Source organism: Bubalus kerabau, chromosome 1 (assembly GCF_029407905.1).
Source record: "Bubalus kerabau isolate K-KA32 ecotype Philippines breed swamp buffalo chromosome 1, PCC_UOA_SB_1v2, whole genome shotgun sequence".
NCBI classification, from domain to species: Eukaryota; Metazoa; Chordata; class Mammalia; order Artiodactyla; family Bovidae; genus Bubalus; species Bubalus kerabau.
Genome location: NC_073624.1, coordinates 107,762,750 through 107,786,532, shown reverse-complemented (window position 1 = coordinate 107,786,532; position 23,783 = coordinate 107,762,750). Strand labels below are relative to the sequence as shown.

Below are 23,783 nucleotides of genomic sequence, written 5' to 3'. Positions count from 1 at the left end.
TGTTCAGTTTTACTCAAGTGTACTATTGAGCCTGTATCCTATAGGAACTATCTATTCTTTTGTATATGTTTTTATTTTCTTGATTTTAAGACAGTTTTCACTAAATAACCCTTGCAATTATATGCACAAATACAAATAGCTAAATATGCTGATGGAGATAATTTGCTTGAAATCAAAAATGTTAATTTCTTTACAGCATCTTAAGGGTGCTGATATCTACGGATGAAGACTATCTGGTATTATATTAATTATCTGGTTAAATTCCTTCTACTGGGATCTACAAAGTTCTGGTTGGCAACCGAAGACTATAATCATTCTAAATTATATGTAACTTTGTTTCATTCAAGAATGAAACAACTTAAAACTCAGAGTTAATACATTGTGGATAGAACATTCTCTCTCTTGTTCACCAATATCTTTTGTATCAGAAACCTGAGGATTTTCTCTAAAGTGAATAACTGACAGGAACAAGGAATGGAACACTGGTTAGAAAAGGCAGTAATTTAGAGATGTTAACAGGATCCACAGAAAGAATTTGAGACTATGACCTCAAGCAATCCTTGTGTGTTCATAGCAAGTCATCGGCTCCTATGGAAACCTAATCTGAAAACAAAGCTTAACTCACTTTCAACAAAGGCGTCTCCCTGGTTTTACAATGGAATTCATAGCTTCTAAAATACTGAGACTGCAGCAACAATGATTGCTATTTGACATAATCAACTGCAATTTACTCAGCAATGTATCACTCAAAAAAAAAAAACAAAAAAACAACACACATAAAAGGCAGAAAACAGAAACTTACCGCCCCCGTTCTTCTGACAGAGGTACGGGAACCGCCACACATTCCCTAATCCTACAGAAAATCCAACCTGGGCCAGGATGTATTGTAGCTTGCTGTTCCAAGCTGGTCTTTCATCTTTGACTTCAGATCTTTCTACAACATCTGTGTCTTTCTCTTCTGGGACATCAACAATTAGTTCACTCTTCTTAAAAGCATCATCAGCTGAGTCTTCATTGGAAAGAAGGTCTTTGACAGACTCAATAACCTCATCGTCTAATTCTCTTTTTACCACCTTGCTATTCTTCGGCATTGGAAAGTGTGGGTAGTAGTATTTTTTTTTTTTTACTTTCCTTTTGGCAAACTTCTTAATTCTTTTAAAAAATATGTTAGTTGATATGAATAAAAGATGGAGGAGGATATCAAAGAAATCCTTTATTCAAGGTGATAAAGTCTTATGGATCTTGGATCTGTTTGTTCAATATTCTGTAGGTACCTGTAAAATTTTAAGTTGAAAAAAATAATATTTAATGAGGAAAAATATTTAAAATACCAAAGACTTTGTCTTCTTAGTTTTTGCGATGCAAACTCTTTCTGCATAGTATAAAATATATGCTTGTCCTTGACCTTTCAGAGCTTAATATTCACAGAAGTATAAGAATTGTAAAGTACACAAGAGCTTCACACACATTTTCTTTTAGCTAACTTCTTCCTTCTTGCAAAAATCTACTTTAGCCTCAGATATACCCCATTGCATAATGTATACTCAGTTCATTTGTAAGTAGAATTTTGAAACCTTTTCTTAATTCTCTCTTCCCTCTCTGAATAAAGTACATTCTAATTTTATCACTTATAAAATTACATAAACAATTGCATGCTATCCCTGTAAATTTGTCTTATATAGAATTTCTTCTGTTAGCATATTCATCTACTCATTCATTTGCTATTAAGGGAAAAGTTGTTAAGGGATACATTGCAAGAAGGGAAATTTCTCCTTTCCTCTCTTGAACACCCTTTGGTAGCGGATAAGTTTGTTTTCTATGTTTTTGAGCCTGTTTCTGTTTTGTATTCATTTGTGTTATTTTTCAGATTCCACATATAAGTGTATCATTTGGTATTTGTCTTTCTTTGTCTTACTTCACTAAACATAATATTCTCGAGGTCCATCCATCTTGCTACAAATGGCAATATTTTATTCTTTTTATGGCTGAGTATGGAGAAGGCAATGGCACCCACTCCAGTATTCTTGCTTAGAAAATCCCATGGATGGAGGAGCCTGTTAGGCTGCAATCCATGGGGTGCTAAGAGTCGGACACGACTGAGCGACTTCACTTTCACTTTTCACTTTCATGCATTGGAGAAGGAAATGGCAACCCACTCCAGTGTTCTTGTCTGGAGAATCCCAGGGACGGGGGAGCCTGGTGGGCTGCCATCTATGGGGTTGCACAGAGTCGGACACGACTGAAGTGACTTAGCATTAGCATAGCTGAGTAATATTCCCGTGTGTGTGTGTATACACCACATCTTCATAAGCCAACTGCCTGCTGATGGGCTGCCTCCCTGTCTTAGCTATTGTAGACAGTACTGCATTGAACAGTGGGGTTTATGCATCCTTTTGAAGTAGAGTTTTCCATTTTTCCAAATATATACCTACAAGTGGAACTGCTGGATCATATGGTAGTTCTCTTTTTTAGTTTTTTAAAGGAATGTTGATACTGTTTTCCACAGTGGCTGTACAAATTCCCACCAACAGTGTATAAAAGTTCCCATTTTTCTACTCCCTCTCCAGAACTTATTTATAGACTTTTTGATGGTAGCCATTCTGACCGGTGTGAAATTATCTGTTTTCAAAAGTAACTAAATGTGAGAGCTTCTCGTCAAAACTAGATCAGGAAGCTTGAAAAATAATATCCAAAAGAATTCTGCCATTCACTGATAGAAAAAGAATGGAATTCTTTAATGGAACTGCTGTTAGGTTTACACTGAAAAAGTCCAAAAAAATTCTGTCATACTTTATCTTATAACCTTAATAAAAAGAGTACTGGGTCACCAATAGAAAAAAAAAATTCTTTAACTTGATCATCTATTTGTCATTTTAAGATTTGGAGGTGTTTCATTGATTACAAAATTAAAAGGTGTACCTCAAGGAAAAACACTAATTTAGGACTTGGTGAATAATAAGAGAAAGACTGTGAAGAAAATTCTTGAAGAAGAAGCATTCCCCAAATATTCTGAATAATTTAGAAACATCTCTAGAATAAGTGAAAAACTTCTAAAGTTAACTATTTTAAAGAGGCTAACAAGGTTTGAATAAGGAAATAATTTCATGAAGTTAGGGATTATGCCTGTTTAATTTGCATTATTTCCCTCTGAAGTTCAGTAACTATTAGTTCAATAAATGAAAACATATAATCATTGAAAAGCTGAAAAAAGCTGTTTCCAAATAATTTTTGCTGGAAGAAGACAACCTGACATAACAAAGTGCGATTTGTGACACATAAATTGTCTAACTGTCTACATTTTTTGGATCATCTAATGATAAACCATTGGCATAATAACTTTACTGATACAAGGATAAGGGTATTTGTTTTAATTTGACAAGTTTGGAGTTGTGTCCTAACCTTTTTACTTAGTTATGTAACTTCTCACAGTTATATGACTCAATTTAGTTTCCTCAGTAAACATTTGTTATTCCTTTTGCTTTTTTCCATAAAATAGAAAGGAAAGGAATGTATTGAAGTTTAAAGTACTATTATACTAAAACTCTTCTTCATAAAGAAAACAAATTTAAAAAGTGTTACTCATGAGTCTCCCCCAAATCAGTTATCTCAGAATTGTATTTCTTCTATATATTTCTCATCTTTGCAGGAAAAAAAAAAAAGAAAACATATTTAGACGCTGTTGCATGTTTTTTACATGGGCTTCCCTGGTGGCTCAGAGGGTAAAAGCATCTGCCTGCAATGCAGGAGACCTGGGTTCGATCCCTGGGTCAGGAAGATCCCCTGGAGAAGGAAATGGCCCAACAGATAATCATACCAGCTTTACATAGTATATCTTTTGGCAAAGTTTAATATCAAAATTCCTATACAATAACCCAAAGTTCATATTTTCTGTGAAAAAAATCAGTGTCTAACGGAAACAAAATTTAAATGCAATTTTATATTTTAAATTCCTAAAATATACTTAACTACATATACAGATTTATAATGCAATAATCTTAGGCAAAGTTTATAAAATTTAAAACTTAAAAAGGAATATTATATATCTATTTGCATGCATTTACAGTTCCTTTTCTATTATAAGCAAAATCAAAAGTGATCGTACATTAATAATGTCAGAAGCGAAATAATTTATACTCTCTTTTCTCACTGTTTCTTACCCACCTCCTCCTCTTAGGGACTGCTATAGGATAATATGGGACGGGGATCACTATAGGATAATATGGGGTGGGGTTGCAGTTAACATTGAAACTTCCACAATAACAAGTGAGGTTTTTTGGGGGGGAAAGTATATCTCTTCTTCAATAGGCCATAATGTCTCCTTGGAGAATGACTTAATCTTACCAGTCTCACATTCTCAATGTTTAACTCTGTCAACTATATGAACTGAAAGTATGGCCAATTACATTGTGTAATAACTACAAGTATTTTGCATGATTACACATTTGGTTTCAGTTTTTTTTTTTTTTTTTTTTTTTGCCTTTCACCCCAAGGCCCTATATTTACTGAGTCAGAGGCATTCCTTTCTTATACAGAGGCTGCATATAGTCAAAAAATATAAATTGGGTTTCTGAGTGGAGTTATAAAAACTTAGTATATGAGACAACAATTTGTAAGTCAAATAAATTTCAAAATCTTAAGACCCAACTTTTTTGAAAGAGAAAACTTCTATGCTTGCCTGAAGAACTTAAAAGTATGGCATAGATGAAGGTTTGAAAATATAATTGATTATCACCAAAAGTGTATCCTGTTGCTTCAAAACAGGAATGTCCAGGAAGGACATGAAGTAGTGAATGATAAAGTAGTGGTATCCTACAGGTCCCATGAGCAGTAGGATAATCAGAATCAAGTAACTGCACAGTCTCTACCACGTTAGCATCATGCACTCCTGTGAGAGCCACCTGGGCAACAAGCTGTCAGGACTGCTCTTTGTCGGCACCAAGCAGCTGCATTAGCTGCCACCATTACCAGGTAAGAGCCTCCTAACTACAATGGAGCAACAGATAGTCAAGAATTGGGTCAAAAATACTGCCCGTGGGTCCAATACAGCCCACTGTCTGATTTCGTAAAGAGAATTTTATTGGCACATAGTCATGCCCACAAATCTACGTATCTCCTATGGCTAATTTTGTGCTACAACAGCTGAATCACTTTGAATACATTGTAAAGCTTGAAATATTTACTATTGAAAATATTTAACAACCACTGTGTATGCTCAGTCCTGTCCGATTCTTTGCAGCCCCATGGACTGTAGCCCGCCAGGCTCCTCTGTCCATGGAAATTTCCAGGCAATATTACTGGAGTGGGTTCCCATGTCCTCCTCCAGGGGATCTTCCCAACCCAGAGATGGAACCCAAGTCCCTTGAATCTCCTGCATTGGCTCTTTACCACTAGCACCACTTGGGAAGCCTGAGAACCACTCTTTCAGAGATTAAATCTGAATTGAAGATGCAGAGTGCTCCAAGTCACTCCATATAATGCTCCATTTTCATGACACTAAGTCTTTTTTATCACATAGTATGACAAGATAGAAACCTCCCTATTCAAAGGTAAGATTATTTTCTAAGTAATTATGAGATTAGTTGCTAAGAATGAATGAGTTTTACAGAGAAACAGAGTGTGTAGTTGAGGGTACAGGGATAATAGTTGAGAGGGAAACAAAAGCAAAAAATAAATGTAGTATATCAGGAAACAAAATTAATGAAACACAAAATAAAAGAAATAACAGATGTTTAGATAATAATAATTTCAAAAAGTAATGCAGAAGTGTCAACACTGAGAAGTTAGATAAAGACTCCTAGGGATTTCAAGTAGAAGTAGAAAGGAGAAATAAAAAGACTTCTCAGGATATTCAGTCACTTCTATAAAAGTGAAGAGAAAAAAAATACTTGCTCTTCAGTTTTCATACTCAAGTATTTTATATTTCAATTATAAATGTCACAGGCAAATCGTCTGATCCATGAGAGATCTGATGAGCCCTACAAGGAGGGAGAGGAACAGGCTACATGATTGTGAAGCTTAGCCAACCAGGACAGAGACCCATGTTAAATAATAGGAGTAAACATTAATTTAAACAAGGAAATAAGGTTCAAACATAGGAATTTTATAGGGAGAAAAATATAAATATAATAAAAATTAAAATCCAAAAATAATCTAACTAACAAAATCAGGAATGTAAATGGGAGAAAGAAAGAAAGAAAGGTTTGGAAACATCTTCATCTTTCATGGCAGAAAGCAAGTTAGGATACTGTCTAAATATGAGGGACTTCACTGGTGGTCCACTGGTTAAGATTCTGTACTTCCAATGCAGGGGACACCGGTTCCATCCCTGGTCGGCGAACTAAGATCCCATATGCTGTGTGGCATGGCCAGAAAAGAAGAAAATGTAAATATGAAATTCATGGTCCAAAAGTGGATTAATGACTGCACCTCTTCATGATTTCATATAATCCTTCTTATTTACTACTTTTAATGGGATCTTGTAGGAATTAATTTTACTGGTATGAAAAGACATGTATTGGTGCCAAACATTTACATCTAGGATATAGAAATAGACTGAGTTTAAATCCAAACTCTATCACTAATGGTTTTATGACCGTGGCTGAAATGCTGAGTTAGCTAATAATAAAGAGCTTCGATAAATGCCAACACATTGAGAGTACCGTGTTTTCTAGTCCCTCTTATGTTTGTATTATATTACAAGTTTATTCTATTAAGGCTAATGTGAGTTCAAAGCAAACGCAACATGTTTCGGGTATTTTTACACCCCCTTTTCTTAAGGGAAAAAAAAAACAGTTTTCTCTCTCTGCATAGTAAATTACCTCAAAATTTAATAGCTTAACAAACAAAAACTGTATTTGCTCATGATTTTGTGGGTTAGCAATTTACGCTAGGCTTAAGATGGTCAGTTGCTTTGCTTCACCTGACTTGGGTCACTTCTGCACTGTAGTCACCTTTCAACTCAAGTGGAGGAGGGTGGTCTAAGAGGGTGGAAATCACCTTCTGCAGGAGGCAGGAGATAGCCTATAAGTCCAGCTTCCCTGGTGACTCAGATGGTAAAGAATCCGCCTGCAATGTGGGAGACCTAGGTTTGATCCCTGGGTTGGGAAGATCCCCTGGAAAAGGGCATCGCAACTCACTCCAGCATTCTTGACTGGAGAATCCCATGGACAGAGGAGCCTGGCGGGCTACAGTCCATGGCATCACAAAGAGTCAGACATGACTGAGCCACTAAACCTATAAGTCAGCGCACTTTGGTCCTCCTACACACAGTCTCTCCAATGTGTGGAGCGCCAACCTGTTCCCATGACAAGCTCAGAGTTCCAACTCTAGCCAAAAGGGCTCAGCACACAAGCACGAGTAAAGCCTGTTTGAGTCATAATTGCTGATGTCACTGCCCAAAGCAAGTTACACAGCTAAGTCTGGATGACTTGAGCATAAATAAACTCCGGGTTTTGATGAAAGGAGCAATAAAGTAAATTTGCTACAGCAGGTATGAGTATAGGGAAGACAGAAGTACTGCTATCACTTGGAAAATAATCTGCATTTATCCACTTGGATTTCCCTTCCCTGGGTTTTGAATCTTGAGGACAGGAACAAAGAGATCAAAAAGTTGGCATCTCACTTAATTCCAAAGGCATTATGCCCAGGCTGTAACTACTACGGGAGTCATGGATCCTGCTTCCTGATTTTCAGAACTGTTCTCATTCTTGCCCTTTCCTTTCTTATTGCCAAGCACCCCATTGTTTCTTTGAGCCCCTGTGACCCTGTCAATATTTCTTTTTTTCTTTCTTAGCCAGCATAAGTTTCTGTATCTCGCAGACAAAAAACCTCATTAGACACTCTTCTAAATCACCTATTATAAATATAAATATACCTATTAAAATAATACACCCATTATAAATGTAATGGGTGTGTCATTACCATTTATTTATTCTATGTAAAGACTTATACATTAAAATGTTTGAAATGTTACAGTATTTAAATTGGACTTATCTTTACATTTTTCTCATTCTCCTGTTTTTGTATTGTTTAATATCTTCATGTATAACTTTTCAGAAAAAAAAATCTATTTTAAACACTTAAAACAAGATTCAAAACCTTTTAAAATCAACATAGTAAATGTTTAATTTGTGGTTCTCAGCCCTAACCATTTTAAATATGTTTTCCCTTTTTTAAGATTGTTTCATTGCCCCTCCACATAAATTCTGAAATCAGCTTGTCAATTTCTATCCCAAAAAACAGTCTGCTGGAATTTTGAATGGGTTTACATTGACTGAGTCTACAGATCCATTTGGGGAACAGTGACATGTTAAAAAATTGAGCTTTCCAATCTATGAACCTAGTATAGCATTCCATTTATTTGTATCTGCTTTAATTTCTATCCAGGAAAAAAAAATGATTTTTTTAATACAAGGTTTCTATCCTGCTGCTGCTGCTGCTAACTCACTTCAGTAGTGTCTGACTCTGTAGCCCACCAGGCTCCTCTGTCCATGGGATTCTCTAGGCAAGAATACTGGAGTGGGTTGCCATGCCCACCTCCAGGGAATCTTCCCACCCAGGGAAGGAACCCACATTTCTTGCAGCTCCTGCATTGCAGGTAAATTCTTTGCTGCTGAGCCACCGGGGAAGCCCTTTCTTTCCTGCAATAATGCTAATCAAGTTTTTATTTTTTAAAGATCATTTAGGATTTTTATATACATGTCATTGGTAAATAGATAGTTTTTTCTCTCATTGCTTATCTTAATTTCTTTGTCTTGACTTATTTTCTGGCTAGGACATCTACCACAATTTTGAACAGAAGTGTTAAGAGCAGACTTCTTCATCTATGCCCTGATGTTAGTGGGGAAGTACTCAGTATTTTACTGTTAGGTACACTGTTAATGATGGATTTTTTTTTTTCCAATTGGGTCCTTTAACTGTTTAGAAGTTTCTTTTATTCATAGTTCAGTGATTTTTTTTTTCAAATCATGCATAACTGTTGACTTTTGTTATATAATTTCCTGCTTTTATTAAGATAATCACCTAACTTCTTAATCTGTTCATATAAAGTATTATATTGATTGGTTTAACACCTTTCATTATGGGATAAACCATACTTGGTCTAGATTTATTACCCTTTTTAATATATTATTGAATTAAATTGCTAATGTTTTGGTAAGGATATTTTTCAACTATATTCATGGGAAAGTGGATCTATAAAATTTTTTTTTTCTTAAGCAATATATTTTCCTTCTCTGTTTTTTGTGGAACCCTAAAGAAGAGTTTTCAAATAGAGTTTTTATTTTCTGAGAGAATATATGGAGGATTAGTTTTTCTTCTTCCTAAAACATTTGCAGCACTCACCAATAAAACCATCTAGGCCTGGAGTTTTCTTTTTTGCAATATTTGAAATCAAAAATTCAATTTATTTTATTGATATATAGCTACTTAGGTTTCTTTTCTTTTTTCACTGTTTTAGTTTCAGTTAGTTGTGTTTTTCAAAGAATCTATATTATCTAAATTGTCAAATTTATTGGCGGCACAGTGTGATTCAAAATATTCCCTAGAATTATTTAACGTCTATAGGATTTGTAGTCTTATATCATTTGCATCCCTGTTATAGGTAATAGGTATTTTCTCTGCCTTTGTATTTATTAGTCTTGCTAAAAATTTCACTGTAGAATTAACTCAAAATAGATAAAACTCACTATACAATCAACACAATTCTTGCTCCCTCTTTTAAGACTTTTTAACTACTGTTGTTACAAAATCTTTTGAAATTATAGTAGACACTAATTAATATTTCCAGTGAAAATATGAAAAATCCCAAAGTAGGAGGAAGGTACTCGCATCTGAGATATGCATTAAACAAAAAGATGACAAAAAAATCACAGGACCAATCAAAAGGAGGAGACTATTTTTACAAGTGAAATACAAAGTAACAACTTAAACTTGTTAATATATGTTTTACCCAAAAAGGTGGGCTATAACATATCTATCAGAATGGCATAAATAAATAAATAAATACATGATGACCCCAACAATTTGTGAGGATGTAAAGAAACTAGATCAATCATACATTGCTTGAGCGCCGAAGAATTGATGCTTTTGAACTGTGCTGTTGGAGAAGACTCTTGAGAGTCCCTTGGACTGCAAGGAGATCCAACCAGTCCATTCTGAAGGAGATCAGCCCTGAGATTTCTTTGGAAGGAATGATGCTAAACCTGAAACTCCAGTACTTTGGCCACCTCATGCAAAGAGTTGACTCATTGGAAAAGACTCTGATGCTGGGAGGGATTGGGGGCAGGAGGAGAAGGGGACGACAGAGGATGAGATGGCTGGATGGCACCACTGACTCCATGGACGTGAGTCTGGGTGAACTCCGGGAGTTGGTGATGGACAGGGAGGCCTGGCGTGCTGCGATTCATGGTGTCGCAAAGAGTCGGACAGGACTGAGTGACTGAATGAACTGAATAGAAATGTAAAATAGTATAGCTACTCTAAAAAAATAGCTGCTGGTTTCTTTTAGCACTAATAATAGCGTTACCAGGGTGACTACCATTTTGTATTCTTAGGCATATATCCCAGAGAAATAAAAATTTATTTTTAAGCAGAAACTTATAAATAAATGTTCATAAAAAACTTTAATCGTAATGGCCCCAAACGGAAAACTACCCCAGTGTCCTTCAATGGATGCATGGTTAAACAAACCAGAGTACATCCACATTATGAACTATCAGCCATAAAAAGGAAAGAACTATCGATACATGCAAAACCCTGGATGAACTTCCAGCAAATGATGCTTAATGAGGGGTGTGGTGAAAGTATTATTCTCTCAGTCATGTCCGACTCTTTGTGACCCCATGGACTGTAGCCTGCCAGGCTCCTCTGTCCTTGGCAATTCTCCAGGCAAGAATACCGGAGTGGGTAAAATGGTGGGGGGAGACAATCTGAAAAGGATGCATATTTCATGATTCAATTTATAAAGCATTTGTAAAATTAAATAATGACAGAGATGAACTACAGGGGTTCCTAGGAATTACGGTAGGGAAGGACAGGTGGGTGGAGAAGGCAATGGCACCCCACTCCAGTACTCTTGCCTGGAAAATCCCATGGATGGAGGAGCCTGGTGGGCTGCAGTCCATGGGGTCCCTAAGAGTTGGACACGACTGAGCGACTTCACTTTCACTTTTCACTTTCATGCATTGGAGAAGGAAATGGCAACCCACTGCAGTGTTCTTGCCTGGAGAATCCCAGGGACGGGGGAGCCTGGTGGGCTGCGGTCTATGGGGTCGCACAGAGTCGGACACGACTGAAGCGACCTAGCAGCAGCAGGACAGGTGGGTGTGCTATAAAAGAGCACGAGGGAATCTTGTAAGATGGTACCATTTAGTGTCTTCCTGGTGATAAGGGTTACATGAGGATATACATGTGATAAAATTGCAAAGAACTACACATACATACACACACATATAGAAAAAAAGGGCTGTGTAATCCGGACAAGCTCTGTGAATTATACCAGTATCAATATGCTGTGTTGATATTGTACTCTACTTTTATATCAGATTATAAAGTGGGGAGGCCAGGAGAAGGATACACAGGACTCCCCTTTGCACCTTCCTGTGAGCCTGCAATTATTTCAAAGTTAATTGTAAAGTGATTTCTAGAAACTGAAATGTATTTCTGTTGACTTCCATGAACCAAGCACAGATCGTATATCTTACTTAACTGTTTCAAAAAGTCTTTTAAACATTTTAAAAATATACAAAAGTCTTTTGAACATGTAAACTTTTATTAATATATTCAGGACACCTCAGATTTAGACACTGTATTCATTTCCTGAGGCTTCTGTTAACAAAATCAAATTTCGTGGCTTGAAACAACAGAAATCTAATTTTTCAAAGCTCCTGGAAGCCAGAGATTCAAAATCAGCTTCAGTGAACCAAAATCAAGGTGTTGGCAGGCCTGCGCTCCCTCAGGAGGCTCTAGGGGGAAGTCTGTGCCTGGTCTCTTCTAACTTCTGGAGCGGCCTGTGTCACTTCACGCACAGCCACACCACTCCAATTACAGCTTCGTGCTCACAGTGTCTCCTCCTCTTCTGTGTGTGTCTAATCTCCTTCTGCTTCTTTCAGATACAGACATTTGTAATGGCAAGGCATATAGGGCCCATCTAGACATTTGGGGATAATCTCTTCATCTGAAGATAATTTCTGCAATGACTCTTTTTCCAGTTACGGTAACATTCACAAGCACCAGGAATTAAGAGGTAGACATATTTTTAGGAGTTATTAGTAGCCTATTATAGTACAAAACAGTCAGTCCTAACTGGAGAAGGAAATGGCAACCCACTCCAGTATTCTTGCCTGGAGAATCCCAGGGACAGAGGAGCCTGGCGGGCTACAGTCCATGGGGTTGTAAAAAGTTGGACACGACTGGGCGACTTTCACACAGTCAATCCTAAAGGAAATCAACCCTGAATATTCACTGGGAGGACTAATGCTGAAGCTGAAGCCCCAATAATTTGACCACCTGATGCAAAGAGTTGACTCACTGGAACACCCTGATGCTGGGAAAGATTGAAGGCAATAGGAGAAAGGGGCAGGAGAGGATGAGATGGTTAAATAGCATCACTGACTCAATGGACATGAATCTAAGAGAACTCTGGGAAATAATGAAGCACAGGGTAAGCTGGTATGCTGTAAAGACGGGTTGCAAAGAGTTGGACATGACTTAGCAACTGAAAAAAACAATAGGCATATATTATTGTACTACATTTATTTATATATTTGTATTTTCGTGCTTTATGGGAAAAATGAATTTGAAAGCATTTAACATGTTTTATTGTCATCATCCTAGAATGTCAAGTATGATCTTAGATATTTCCTATAACAGAAAACAAAAACAAACATTAAGAATTCCTCCCAATGCTGTATTATCCCTGTTACTCATTTTGTTAAAAGATGGAGTCTATTTCCTTCTTTTAATTCTGGGCTGGGCTTGAACTTACTTTGACCATTAGAATGCAGAAGTGAACCTATGCTAGTTACAAAGCTAGGCCTAAAGAAACCTGGCAATTTCTGCTTTGAATTCTTGGAAGCCAGACTCAATACTAAAAAGTCCATCTGCCCTCTTAGAAATCCCACATGGAGAGAGAGAGAAAGATAAATTCAATCAGTCACCAATTGTAACAGCCATCTGAGCTAAACCCACAGGCAGGAGAACAAAGATTCTGACATTCTAGTCAAAGTTAAATTGCCAGTTAATATCAACTAGAACAGATAAAGCAGCTAGCTGAGCCCAACAAACATAGAGAATAATGAGAAAAGATAAAACATTATTGTTTCAAGTCACTACAATCCCAAGAAGGTAACAGAAGGTGAAAGCTACTTAAAAAACCTACTTAAAAAAATAAAAATAAAAAAAGATAGTTAGCTATGTAGCATATATTCAGTTCAGTTCAGTTCAGTTGCTCAGTCATGTCAAAATCTTTGCGACCCCATGAATCTCAGCACACCAGGCCTCCCTGTCCATCACCAACTCCAGGAGTTTACCCAAACTCATGTCCATCGAGTCGGTGATGCCATCCAGCCATCTCATCCTCCATTGTCCCCTTCTCCTCCTGCCCACAATCCCGCCCAGCATTAGGGTCTTTCCCAATGAGTTAACTCTTTACATGAGGTGGCCAAAGTACTGGAGTTTCAGGCTCAGCATCAGTCCTTCCAATGAACACCCAGGACTGATCTCCTTTAGAATGGACTGCTTGGATCTCCTTACAGTCCAAGGGACTCTCAAGAGTCTTCTCCAACACCACAGTTCAAAAGCATCAATTCTTCGGTGTTCAGCATTCTTCACAGTCCAACTCTCACATTCATACATGACCACTGGAAAAACGATAGCCTTGACTAGATGGACCTTTGTTGGCAAAGTAATGTCTCTGCTTTTTAATATGCTATCTAGGTTGGTCATAACTTTCCTTCCAAGGAGTAGGCGTCTTTTAATTTCATGGCTGCAATCACCATCTGAAGTGATTTTGGAGTCCAAAAAAATAAAGTCTGACACTGTTTCCCCATCTATTTCCCATGAAGTGATGGGACCAGATGCCATGATCTTAGTTTTCTGAATGTTGAGCTTTAAGCCAACTTTTTCACTCTCCTCTTTAACTTTCATCAAGAGGCTTTTTAGTTCCTCTTTACTTTCTGCCATAAGGGTGGTGTCATCTGCATATCTGAGGTTATTGATATTTCTCCTGGCAATCTTGATTCCAGCTTGTGCTTCTTCAAGCCCAGCGTTTCTCATGATGTATTCTGCATATAAGTTAAATAAGCAGGCTGACAACATACAGCCTTGATGCACTCCTTTACCTATTTGGAACCAGTCTGTTGTTCCATGTCCAGTTCTAAATGTTGCTTCCTGACCTGCATACAGATTTCTCAAGAGGCAGGTCAGGTGATCTGGTATTCCCATCTCTTTCAGAATTTTCTACAGTTTATGGTGATCCACACAGTCAAAGGCTTTGGCATAGTCAATAAAACAGAAGTAGATGTTTTTCTGGAACTTTTTTGTTTTTTTGATGATTAAGCGGATGTTGGCATTTTAATCTCTGGTTCCTCTGCCTTTCCTAAAACCAGCTTGAACATCTGAACTCCTTATTGCCAAATTCAGACTTAAATTGAAGAAAGTAGGGAAAACCACTAGACCATTCAGGCATGACCTAAATCAAATCCCTTATGATTATACAGTGGAAGTGAGAAATAGATTAAAGGGACTAGATATGACAGACAGAGTGCCTGATGAACTATGGACGGAGGTTCGAGACTGTACAGGAGACAGGGATCAAAACCATCCCCATGGAAAAGAACTGCAAAAAAGCAAAATGGCTGTCTGGGGAGGCCTTACATATAGCTGTGAAAAGAAGAGAAGTGAAAAGCAAAGGAGAAAAGGAAAGATATAAGCATCTGAATGCAGAGTTCCAAAGAACAGCAAGGAGAGATAAGAAAGCCTTCCTCAGCGATCAATGCAAAGAAATAGAGGAAAACAACAGAATGGGAAAGACTAGAGATCTCTTCAAGAAAATTAGAGATACCAAGGGAACATTTCATGCAAAGATGGGCTCGATAAAGGACAGAAATTGTAGGGATCTAACAGAAGCAGAAGATATTAAGAAGAGGTGGCAAGAATACACAGAAGAACTGTACAAAAAAGATCTTCACGATCCAGATGATCACGATGGTATGATCACTCACCTAGAGCCAGACATCCTGGAATGTGAAGTCAAGTGGGCCTTAGGAAGCATCACTATGAAAAAAGCTAGTGGAGGTGATGGAATTCCAGTTGAGCTCTTTCAAATCCTGAAAGATGATGCTGTGAAAGTGCTGCACTCAATATGCCAGCAAATTTGGAAAACTTAGCAGTGGCCACAGGACTGGAAAAGGTCAGTTTTCATTCCAATCCCAAAGAAAGGCAATGCCAAAGAATGCTCAAACTACCGCATAATTGTACTCATCTCACATGCTAGTAAAGTAATGCTCAAAATTCTCCAAGCCAGGCTTCAGCAATATGTGAACCCTGAACTTCCAGATGTAGCATATGTAGCAACTGATAACTGCCAAATGGGGGAGATAAACTGAATAGTCATTGAATTTAACTGAAAGTAAAAATATTTAACTAAATTTAAAATATTTTCCAAGGAACTATTCAAGATGGGGTTACAGCTGTATAAAAAGGGTGTGGTTTAGGTTTTTAAACCCATGCAGTGATTTTCTTTTAACCACAATTTAAATATTAGCCTTGAAAGACACTTTTAATTACCCTAATACAAAAACTAGCTCAAAGTGAATCATGGAGTTAAATGTAAAACATCAAACTATAAAACTTAAAAAAATCAGAGATGTTCGAAGTATAGAGCTAAGCAAAGAGTTCCTAGACATGACATCAAAAGCAGACTCCATCAAAGCAAAAATTTTAGTAAAATGGACTTCAAAATTTTTTAATCTGCTCAGTTAAAGAATCTATTAATTGGATAAAAAATAAGCTAAAGACTTATTTTGCAAAGCTAAAATATTTGCAAACCATGACCCCAAGTGGGAAAAAAAAAAAACAGTATTTAGGATCTATAAGAACTCATAAAACTCATCATTTAAAAATTATTCAGAAAACAGACAAGGGACATGAACATGAACAATGAACATGTCACTGAACATGATGTATGAAGGGACATTTCACTGAATATGATGTATGGATGGCAAATGAACATGTGAAATATGGTTTGTCATTATCAGTTACCATTAGGAAATGGTAACTAAAACTACAACGCAGTGTCACTGCACAGATCGGGATGGGTAAAATAGAGTGACAACCAAATTCTGCAAGGATACAGAGCAAATGGTTCATTCATACCTGGGGAGTGAGAATGTAACACAGTGCAGCTTTCCAGAAAACAATGTATGCAACTACCATATGCAACTACCCAGCAGTTGACCTCCTGGACATTTATCCTGCAGAAAGGAAAAGTTCAGATCAGAGATCAGATCAGATCAGTCGCTCAGTCGTGTCCGACTCTTTGCGACCCCATGAATCGCAGCACACCAGGCCTTCCTGTCCATCACCAACTCCCGGAGTTCACTCAGACTCACGTCCATCGAGTCAGTGATGCCATCCAGCCATCTCATCCTCTGTCGTCCCCTTCTCCTCCTGCCCCCAATCCCTCCCAGCATCAGAGTCTTTTCCAATGAGTCAACTCTTCGCATGAGGTGGCCAAAGTACTGGAGTTTCAGCTTTAGCATCATTCCTTCCAAAGAAATCCCAGGGCGGATCTCCTTCAGAATGGACTGGTTGGATCTCCTTGCAGTCCAAGGGACTCTCAAGAGTCTTCTCCAAGTTAGGTTCCATAAAATCTATAAACAACTGTCTATAGCAGCTTTATTCATAACAGCCCTAAACTGCAACAACTCAGATATCATTCAAAGAGTGAGTGATTAAAGAAACTCTGGTAAATCCATACCATAGAATACTACTCAGAAAAAGGAAAAAAAAAAAAAAAAAAAAAACTACCAATACACACAACAGCTTAGATGAACCTACAATTATGCTGAATGGAAGAAGCAAATCCCAAAAGGGTGCATACTTACTATATGATTCTACTTACACAACATTCTTGAAAAGACAAGACAACAAACATGAATAATAGATTAGTGATTACCACAATTTAAGGAGAGATTGGGGACAGGAAAGAAGTGGTTGTGCTTATGAAAGGGCCACAGAGGGATCCTTACAGTGATGGAACTATCCTGCATGCTGCTTTATCAATGTCAATATTCTAATTACGATTTGTAGTATAGTTTTGCAAAATGTTACACTTGCATAAAACTGTATAAAGGGCACACAAGGACTCTCTGTATTATTTCTTACAAACATATATTATCTTATATAATTATTTCTTAACAACTACATATGAATCTATAACCATCTCAATTTTTTCCTTTAAAATATCTGTCAACTCACTAAAATATGCATTTTTATACTGATATAACTGGTTAATTTTAGTGAATTCATTAAATCCCATGTGCTGCCCTAATACAATTTTATTACTAAGGATACTGAATATAGGAAACTTCTTTAAATTTAGAAACTACAAAAATCAGAGTCAAAATATCCATTGACTTTTATACCTTACTCATTTGATGGCATCTGACGCCTAGAAACTGTTTTCCCAAGAGTATCTTTTATTTGCTACTGGCTTCACTTAAGAATATTTTAAAATCTATATTTAGAATAAGTAACATAGTAAACCATTTGCCTTTTTGCATTTCTTTTTCTTGGGGATGGTCTTGACCACTGCCTCCTGTACAATGTCACGAACCTCCGTCCATACTTCTACAGGCACTCTATCAGATCTAATCCCTTGAATCTATTTGTCACTTCCAATGTATAATCCTATTGACTGCCAAAGCCCGACTCTGTGGATCACAACAAACTGAAAAATTCTTAAAGAGGTGGTAATACCAGACCACCTGACCTGCCTCCTGAGAAATCTGTATGCAGGTCAAGAAGCACCAGAACTAGACATGAGACAACAGACTGGTTCAAATTTGGGAAAGGAGTACATCAAGGCTGTATATTGTCACCCTGCTTATTTAACTTATATGTAGCATATCTCATAAGAAATGCTGGACTGGATGAAGCACAAGCTGGAATCAAGATTGTGGAGAGAAATATCAACAACCTCAGATATGCAGATGACACCACACTTACGGCAGAAAGCGAAGAACTAAAGAGCCTTTTGATGAAAGTGAAAGAGGAGCATGAAAAAGTTGGCTTGAGAAAACTAAGATCATGGCATCTGGTCCCATCACTTAATGGGAAATAGATGGGGAAATAATGGAAAACAGTGAGAGACTTTATTTTTTTTTGGGGGGGGGTGGGGATTCAAAAATCACCACAGATGGTGACTGCAGCCATGAAATTAAAAGATGCTTGCTCCTTGGAAGAAAAGTTATGACCAACCTAGACAGCATATTAAAAAGCAGAGACATTACCAACAAAGGTCCATCTAGTCAAAGCCATGGTTTTTCCAGTAGTCATGTATGGATGTGAGAGTTGGGCTGTGAAGAAAGCTGAACGCCGAAGAATTGATGCTTTTGAACTGTGGTGTTGGAGAAGACTCTTGAGAGTCCCTTGGACTGCAAGGAGGTCCAGCCAGTCCATCTTAAAGGAAATCAGTCCTGAATATTCATTGGAAGGACTGATGCTGAAGTTGAAACTCCAATACTTTGATCACCTGATGTGAAGAGCCGACTCATTTGAAAAGAGCCTGATGCTGGGAATGATTGAACTCCATAGAAGGGGAAGACAGAGGATGAGTGGCTGGATGGCATCACCGACTCAATGGACAGGAGTTTGAGCAAGCTCCAGGAGTTGGTGATGGACAGGGAAGCCTGGCGAGCTGCAGTCCATGGGGTGGCCAAGAGTTGAACACAACTGAGTGACTGAACTGAACTGAACTGACTTAACACAGTAAAATGGTAGGCACAGAGTGAAAAATGTCTTCCCACTCTTTTTTCAGAGCACATCTAGCGCCCCTCCCCCATCTTTCTATGTCACCAAATTCCTCCACAGATATTTGGTATATAATCAAGTTAATATGCACATTAAAAGCTACTAAGTGTTTTCTTAGTAGCTAACCCATCTACCCATCTAACCCATCTAACCCATCTACCCATGTTTTTTTTACATCACTATTACTGTATACTATATGTATTATTCTGCATCTTGATTTTTCACTTTAAAGATCTTTTAAAACTTTTGCTCTCAATAGCTTATTGTGTGTGTGTGTTTAATGATCATATGATAGCTCATGGGATGAGAATGTCATATAGAGGTTATTTCTAAAAGTTTGCTTCAAATAGTCAAGCAACTCACTTTATGTATCTGATATTTATGTATCTGTAGAATAAATTCCTAGAAGTGGAACTGCTTGATCAAAAGGTATATGCTTTTATCATTTTAGTAAAAATTGACAATCTACCCTTTATAAAAGCTGTCTCAATTTGCACTACCAAAAGCAAAGTATCATAGTTCCTGGTTCCCTCTGTCTTCTTCAGTAGAGTGAGTAATCTTTTTGATCTTTGCCAATCTGATAGGTGAAAAAGCTTCCAAGTTAAACATTCTATTCAAAGATGGCCATCAATTAATCTTATGTGAAAAGATATAAGGGCACATTGCTGCTGCTGCTGCTAAGTCACTTCAGTCGTGTCCGACTCTGTGCGACCGCACAGAGGGCAGCCCACCAGGCTCCCCCGTCCCTGGGATTCTCCAGGCAAGAACACTGGAGTGGGTTGCCATTTCCTTCTCCAATGCATGAAAGTGAAAAGTCAAAGTGAAGTCGCTCAGTCGTGTCCAACTCTTAGCAACCCCCTGGACTGCAGCCTACCAGGCTCCTCCATCCATGGGATTTTCCAGGCAAGAGTACTGGAGTGGGTTGCCATTGCCTTCTCCGAAGGGCACATTAACCACACATAAATAAACTGACCTTCAAAATTGAAAACAGTTCTATCCTATATCAACAGTTCTATAAAACAGTTCTATCCTATCATATAGGATAGTCCTACCCTATATGCTTGTGTGGGTGCTCAGTCGCTAAGTTGTGTCCAATTCTTTGTTACCTTACAGACTTCAGACTGACAGGCTCCTCTATGCACTGGATTTTCCAGGCAAGAATACTGAAGTGGGTTGCCATGCCCTCCTCCAGGGGATCTTCCCAACCCAGGGACTGAACCTCCATCTCCTGTGTCTCCTGCAATGGCAGGTGGATTCTTTACCACTGAGTCACTTGGAAAGCCCAGTATATCAAGTGGTACTGTGCATTTAAAACTACCATGTACCATACTCTAGGGCTTGCTGTTCAGCAAGAAATATGAGACAATTATTGGTCAAAGTTAATGTATAAGCAGATAAATTTGTTTATTAAAAATTATTTACTCACTATATCCACAAGAGTAGTTAGGACTTGTTTTAAGTTACAGGCAAAACTGGAAATAAACCTAAGGATTCCTGCTATGTAACCCTGAATGTTTGCACACATGGCACTATGCTTATGGATTTTGTTAATAATGCCATCTGCTCAGAAACTATTTTAAAATCGACTTTGCATAGGAATATATTAACACAGCCCATCATGTATATGTATACAGTAATAAAGGGGTTAAAGAACTCTTCAAAAGAAGTTGAGAAGTAAATTAAGAAGTGAAAGTTTGTAGTGCTTTTCATCACCAAAAGTCAGGTCTATCATTCTAAGTCAATGATTTTTTAATTACCTGTATGATAACCCCAGAGTTCAAAGGAATGCAAATTTATTGTCATCTCAAACAAAAGTCTTATGTTATGACAGGGGAAGCCTACTTTCTAACATGTACCCAGTAAAATTTGAACTGTAATCACTGGGTAAACTAATGCTTTTGAAGTTTAGGTTTTATTAATTATTTTAACTTAATTTAAAATTTCAATAACAACTAAGGCATCTCACCTGATTACTGCTATCTCAAATAGCTGTCATCCAATTTAAAAATTCTTTACTATTTGAATGTTTGAGTCCTCCCTCCATTCCATATATGTTGAAATTCTAACCTCAATGTGATGGTGTTAGAGGTGAAGCCTTTAGGGGTTAATAACAGCCTCTAGAGAACTAACTAGCCCCTTCCACCATGTGAGAACACAGTGAGAAAGCATCCTCTATGTACCAGGAAGCAGGCTCCCACCGGACATGGAATCTGATGCACCTTGATCTTGAACCACCCTCTAGAACTGTGACAAATAAATTTCTTTTATTTATAAGCCATCCAGTTTATGGTAATTTGTTATAGCAACTTGAACTAGACTGACAGTATTTCTGATTTATTTATTGGATGACATAGCACTTATTTCCTAAAAACATAAATACCTTTCTTAATACTATTAAAATACAGTATCAAGTTACATATATTTAAATATAAAGTGAAAGTCGCTCAGTCGTGTTAGACTGCCACCCCATCGACTGTAGCCGCCTGGTTCCTCTGTCCATGGAATCCTCCAGGCAAGAATACTGGAGTGTGTTTTCATTTCCTTCTCCAAGGGCTCTTCCAACCCAGGGATTGAACCCGGGTCTCCTGCATTGCAGGCAGATTCTTTACCATCTGAGTCACCAAAGTAATTCTCAAATCAAGTATATAACGTGCAATCAGAAAAAGAAAACTTGTCAACAAACGATGAGGTTGTCTTCCTTGTAAAACACGTAATTCCTGTCTTTCTGGGGGCGGGGGGAAGAACGCACGGTGCTCTTTTCACTTGTTGGCAAAGGCAAAGAATTCAGTAATATATTGATAATATATTTTACGCTAACCAATATAGATGGATCATTGATCATGTAAGAAGCAAAAGTCACTCATATTCACACACACACACAAAAGACTATTTTGCTGGTTGAATATTCCATATTTAATAAGAGAAATCCACACACCCTCGAGTCCATCAACAAGTATTTATTAAACACCTACTACAAGTCCAACCCAATACTAGGCGTTGAAGACAAGCTGGAGTGTGGTTCTTGCAGAACTGAGACTAGGCGATTGGGTTATTCGTCAGAAAATGATATTTCTTAAAGCAAACACATTGTTCCCTGTGTTCTGGGACGACAACCAGGCAATGACAGGTATAAGACTACTTTAAAAACTGGGAGACAAAAAGCCTAAACGTAGCACAGAACGCAACTCCTCCGGTCCTCTCCTGTTGCTGGGCAGTGAACCAAACAAACGGCGCAGCCTGAGCCTGAGTGTACCTTTAAGACCTGGAGGGGAAACGGCCGGTCCGCGGAGAACGGTTGCAGCCTCATTTGCATAAGCACCCAAACACTGCTGACGTCACCGCGCCGAGTGCGGACCCCCCCTCGTCCTACTCCACTGTTTCTCCCCGAGGTGAGAGAGTGGATCCGGGAGAGCTCAGCGCCAGAGAGCGCGAGCCCGGGTTCCGCGCTCGCTGTGAACGCGCCACGCACGCCGCTTCTCAGCTCAACGGAAAAAGATTCCCGCCTCTGGGGCCTCTTGAGAGCGGGTGGGTCACACCTGTCCCCAGGACAGGTCGGACGTTTTTGATCCATTTATATTTACAAGGCGCGTTCCGACGTAAAGTCTCAAAACGGTCCTCTTGCCCAGGACACGTACAAACCCGCCGAGTTCGTGAAACGTAGAAACGGTCTGGGTTTCCAATCTCTCCCATCCTCTCCTTTAAATCCCAGCACCGACAACCTCACCAATACCCTCTCCAATTCCTGAAGGCGCAGAAACCCACAAGGTGTGCTTTTCTTGGGGAGCCGCGCGTGCCTGGTGCGGGAGAAAGGCCCCACTTTGGGACCATTTAACGCAGGATGCCTCGGGCAAAAGGGAGCGGGGGTCACGTGAAACCACCCCGCCTTAGGTAGTCGCCTTCAGCAGTTGCAAAAGCCCCCAAAAGCGAATGAGGAATGAGATTGGCTCCTCTCCCCGCCCCACCGCCCACCCGCACGAGGATCGGCTTCCAACTCACCTAGAACCTTGGAAGCGCCTTGCTCCAGTCCGACCCTCGCAACTTTCCGACTGGCCCAGTCGGACCCCACCCTGCGGCCAGCCCTAATGAGACTTGGTAACAACTAGTCTCTCGGGGATGCTGCGGTCACAAGAAGGAAGGATGGCGGCACGTTTCGACCCATGTGCTTCCCCGTTACGCGCCGCTCCTAGCCCCCACTCCCCACCCTGACTGTGCACAGGTGCAGGACGCAGAGCCCGAAGGGTCGCCGGCCCGCCGAACCCAGCTTGGCCCTCCAGGGGCTTTGGAGCCTCCCTGCCTCCCCTCACCCCCCGGACACATCCAGAGTCCTTCCCAGCATTCAGGCATCAATTCCGCTCGCTTCCCGGGTCCCGGGCTACAGGGTGCCTAGTGGTGAGCCCCACCCTACCTAAACCGTGCCCTCAGTGGTAGGAGCGTGTCCTCACCCTCAGGGTGCCTTGGCCGGGCGCCTCTGGGCTGTTTCCAAGTGCCGACAGTAGCAGCAGTGGCCAGAGAGTTGGGCCAGGTGGCTGTGACCCGCGGGCGCGAGGAGCCGTCTGGAGAGCAGGCGCTGCTGGCCGAGGGCGGGCCCGGAGTCTGGGTGGAGGGGGGTCGCTGTCCTGCGGGCCGGGGCCAGGAGCGACTCGTGAGCGCCTGTGTGTCGGCCAGGGAGAGAGCACGGGATGCAGGCGCGCGGGTGCGTGCGCGCGGGTGTGTGTGTGTGTGTATGAGTGAGGGTGTGACGGAGGCGCCCA

General features: G+C 39.3%; 1 protein-coding gene across 1 annotated transcript in view; it reads right to left on the bottom strand.

Moving 5' to 3' along the window:
- SLC6A15 (solute carrier family 6 member 15) overlaps window positions 1-23,776 on the bottom strand; it is a 55,375-nt gene extending 31,599 nt beyond the window's left edge. The window contains exons 1-2 of the mRNA XM_055586537.1: window positions 23,475-23,776; window positions 803-1,274 (exon numbers count right to left, since the gene is read on the bottom strand). Coding sequence (XP_055442512.1) covers window positions 803-1,091 — 289 coding nt within the window. The 5' untranslated portion in view covers window positions 1,092-1,274; window positions 23,475-23,776. The remainder of the gene's footprint in view (window positions 1-802; window positions 1,275-23,474) is intronic.
- Between the last annotated feature and the right edge of the window lie 7 nt (window positions 23,777-23,783).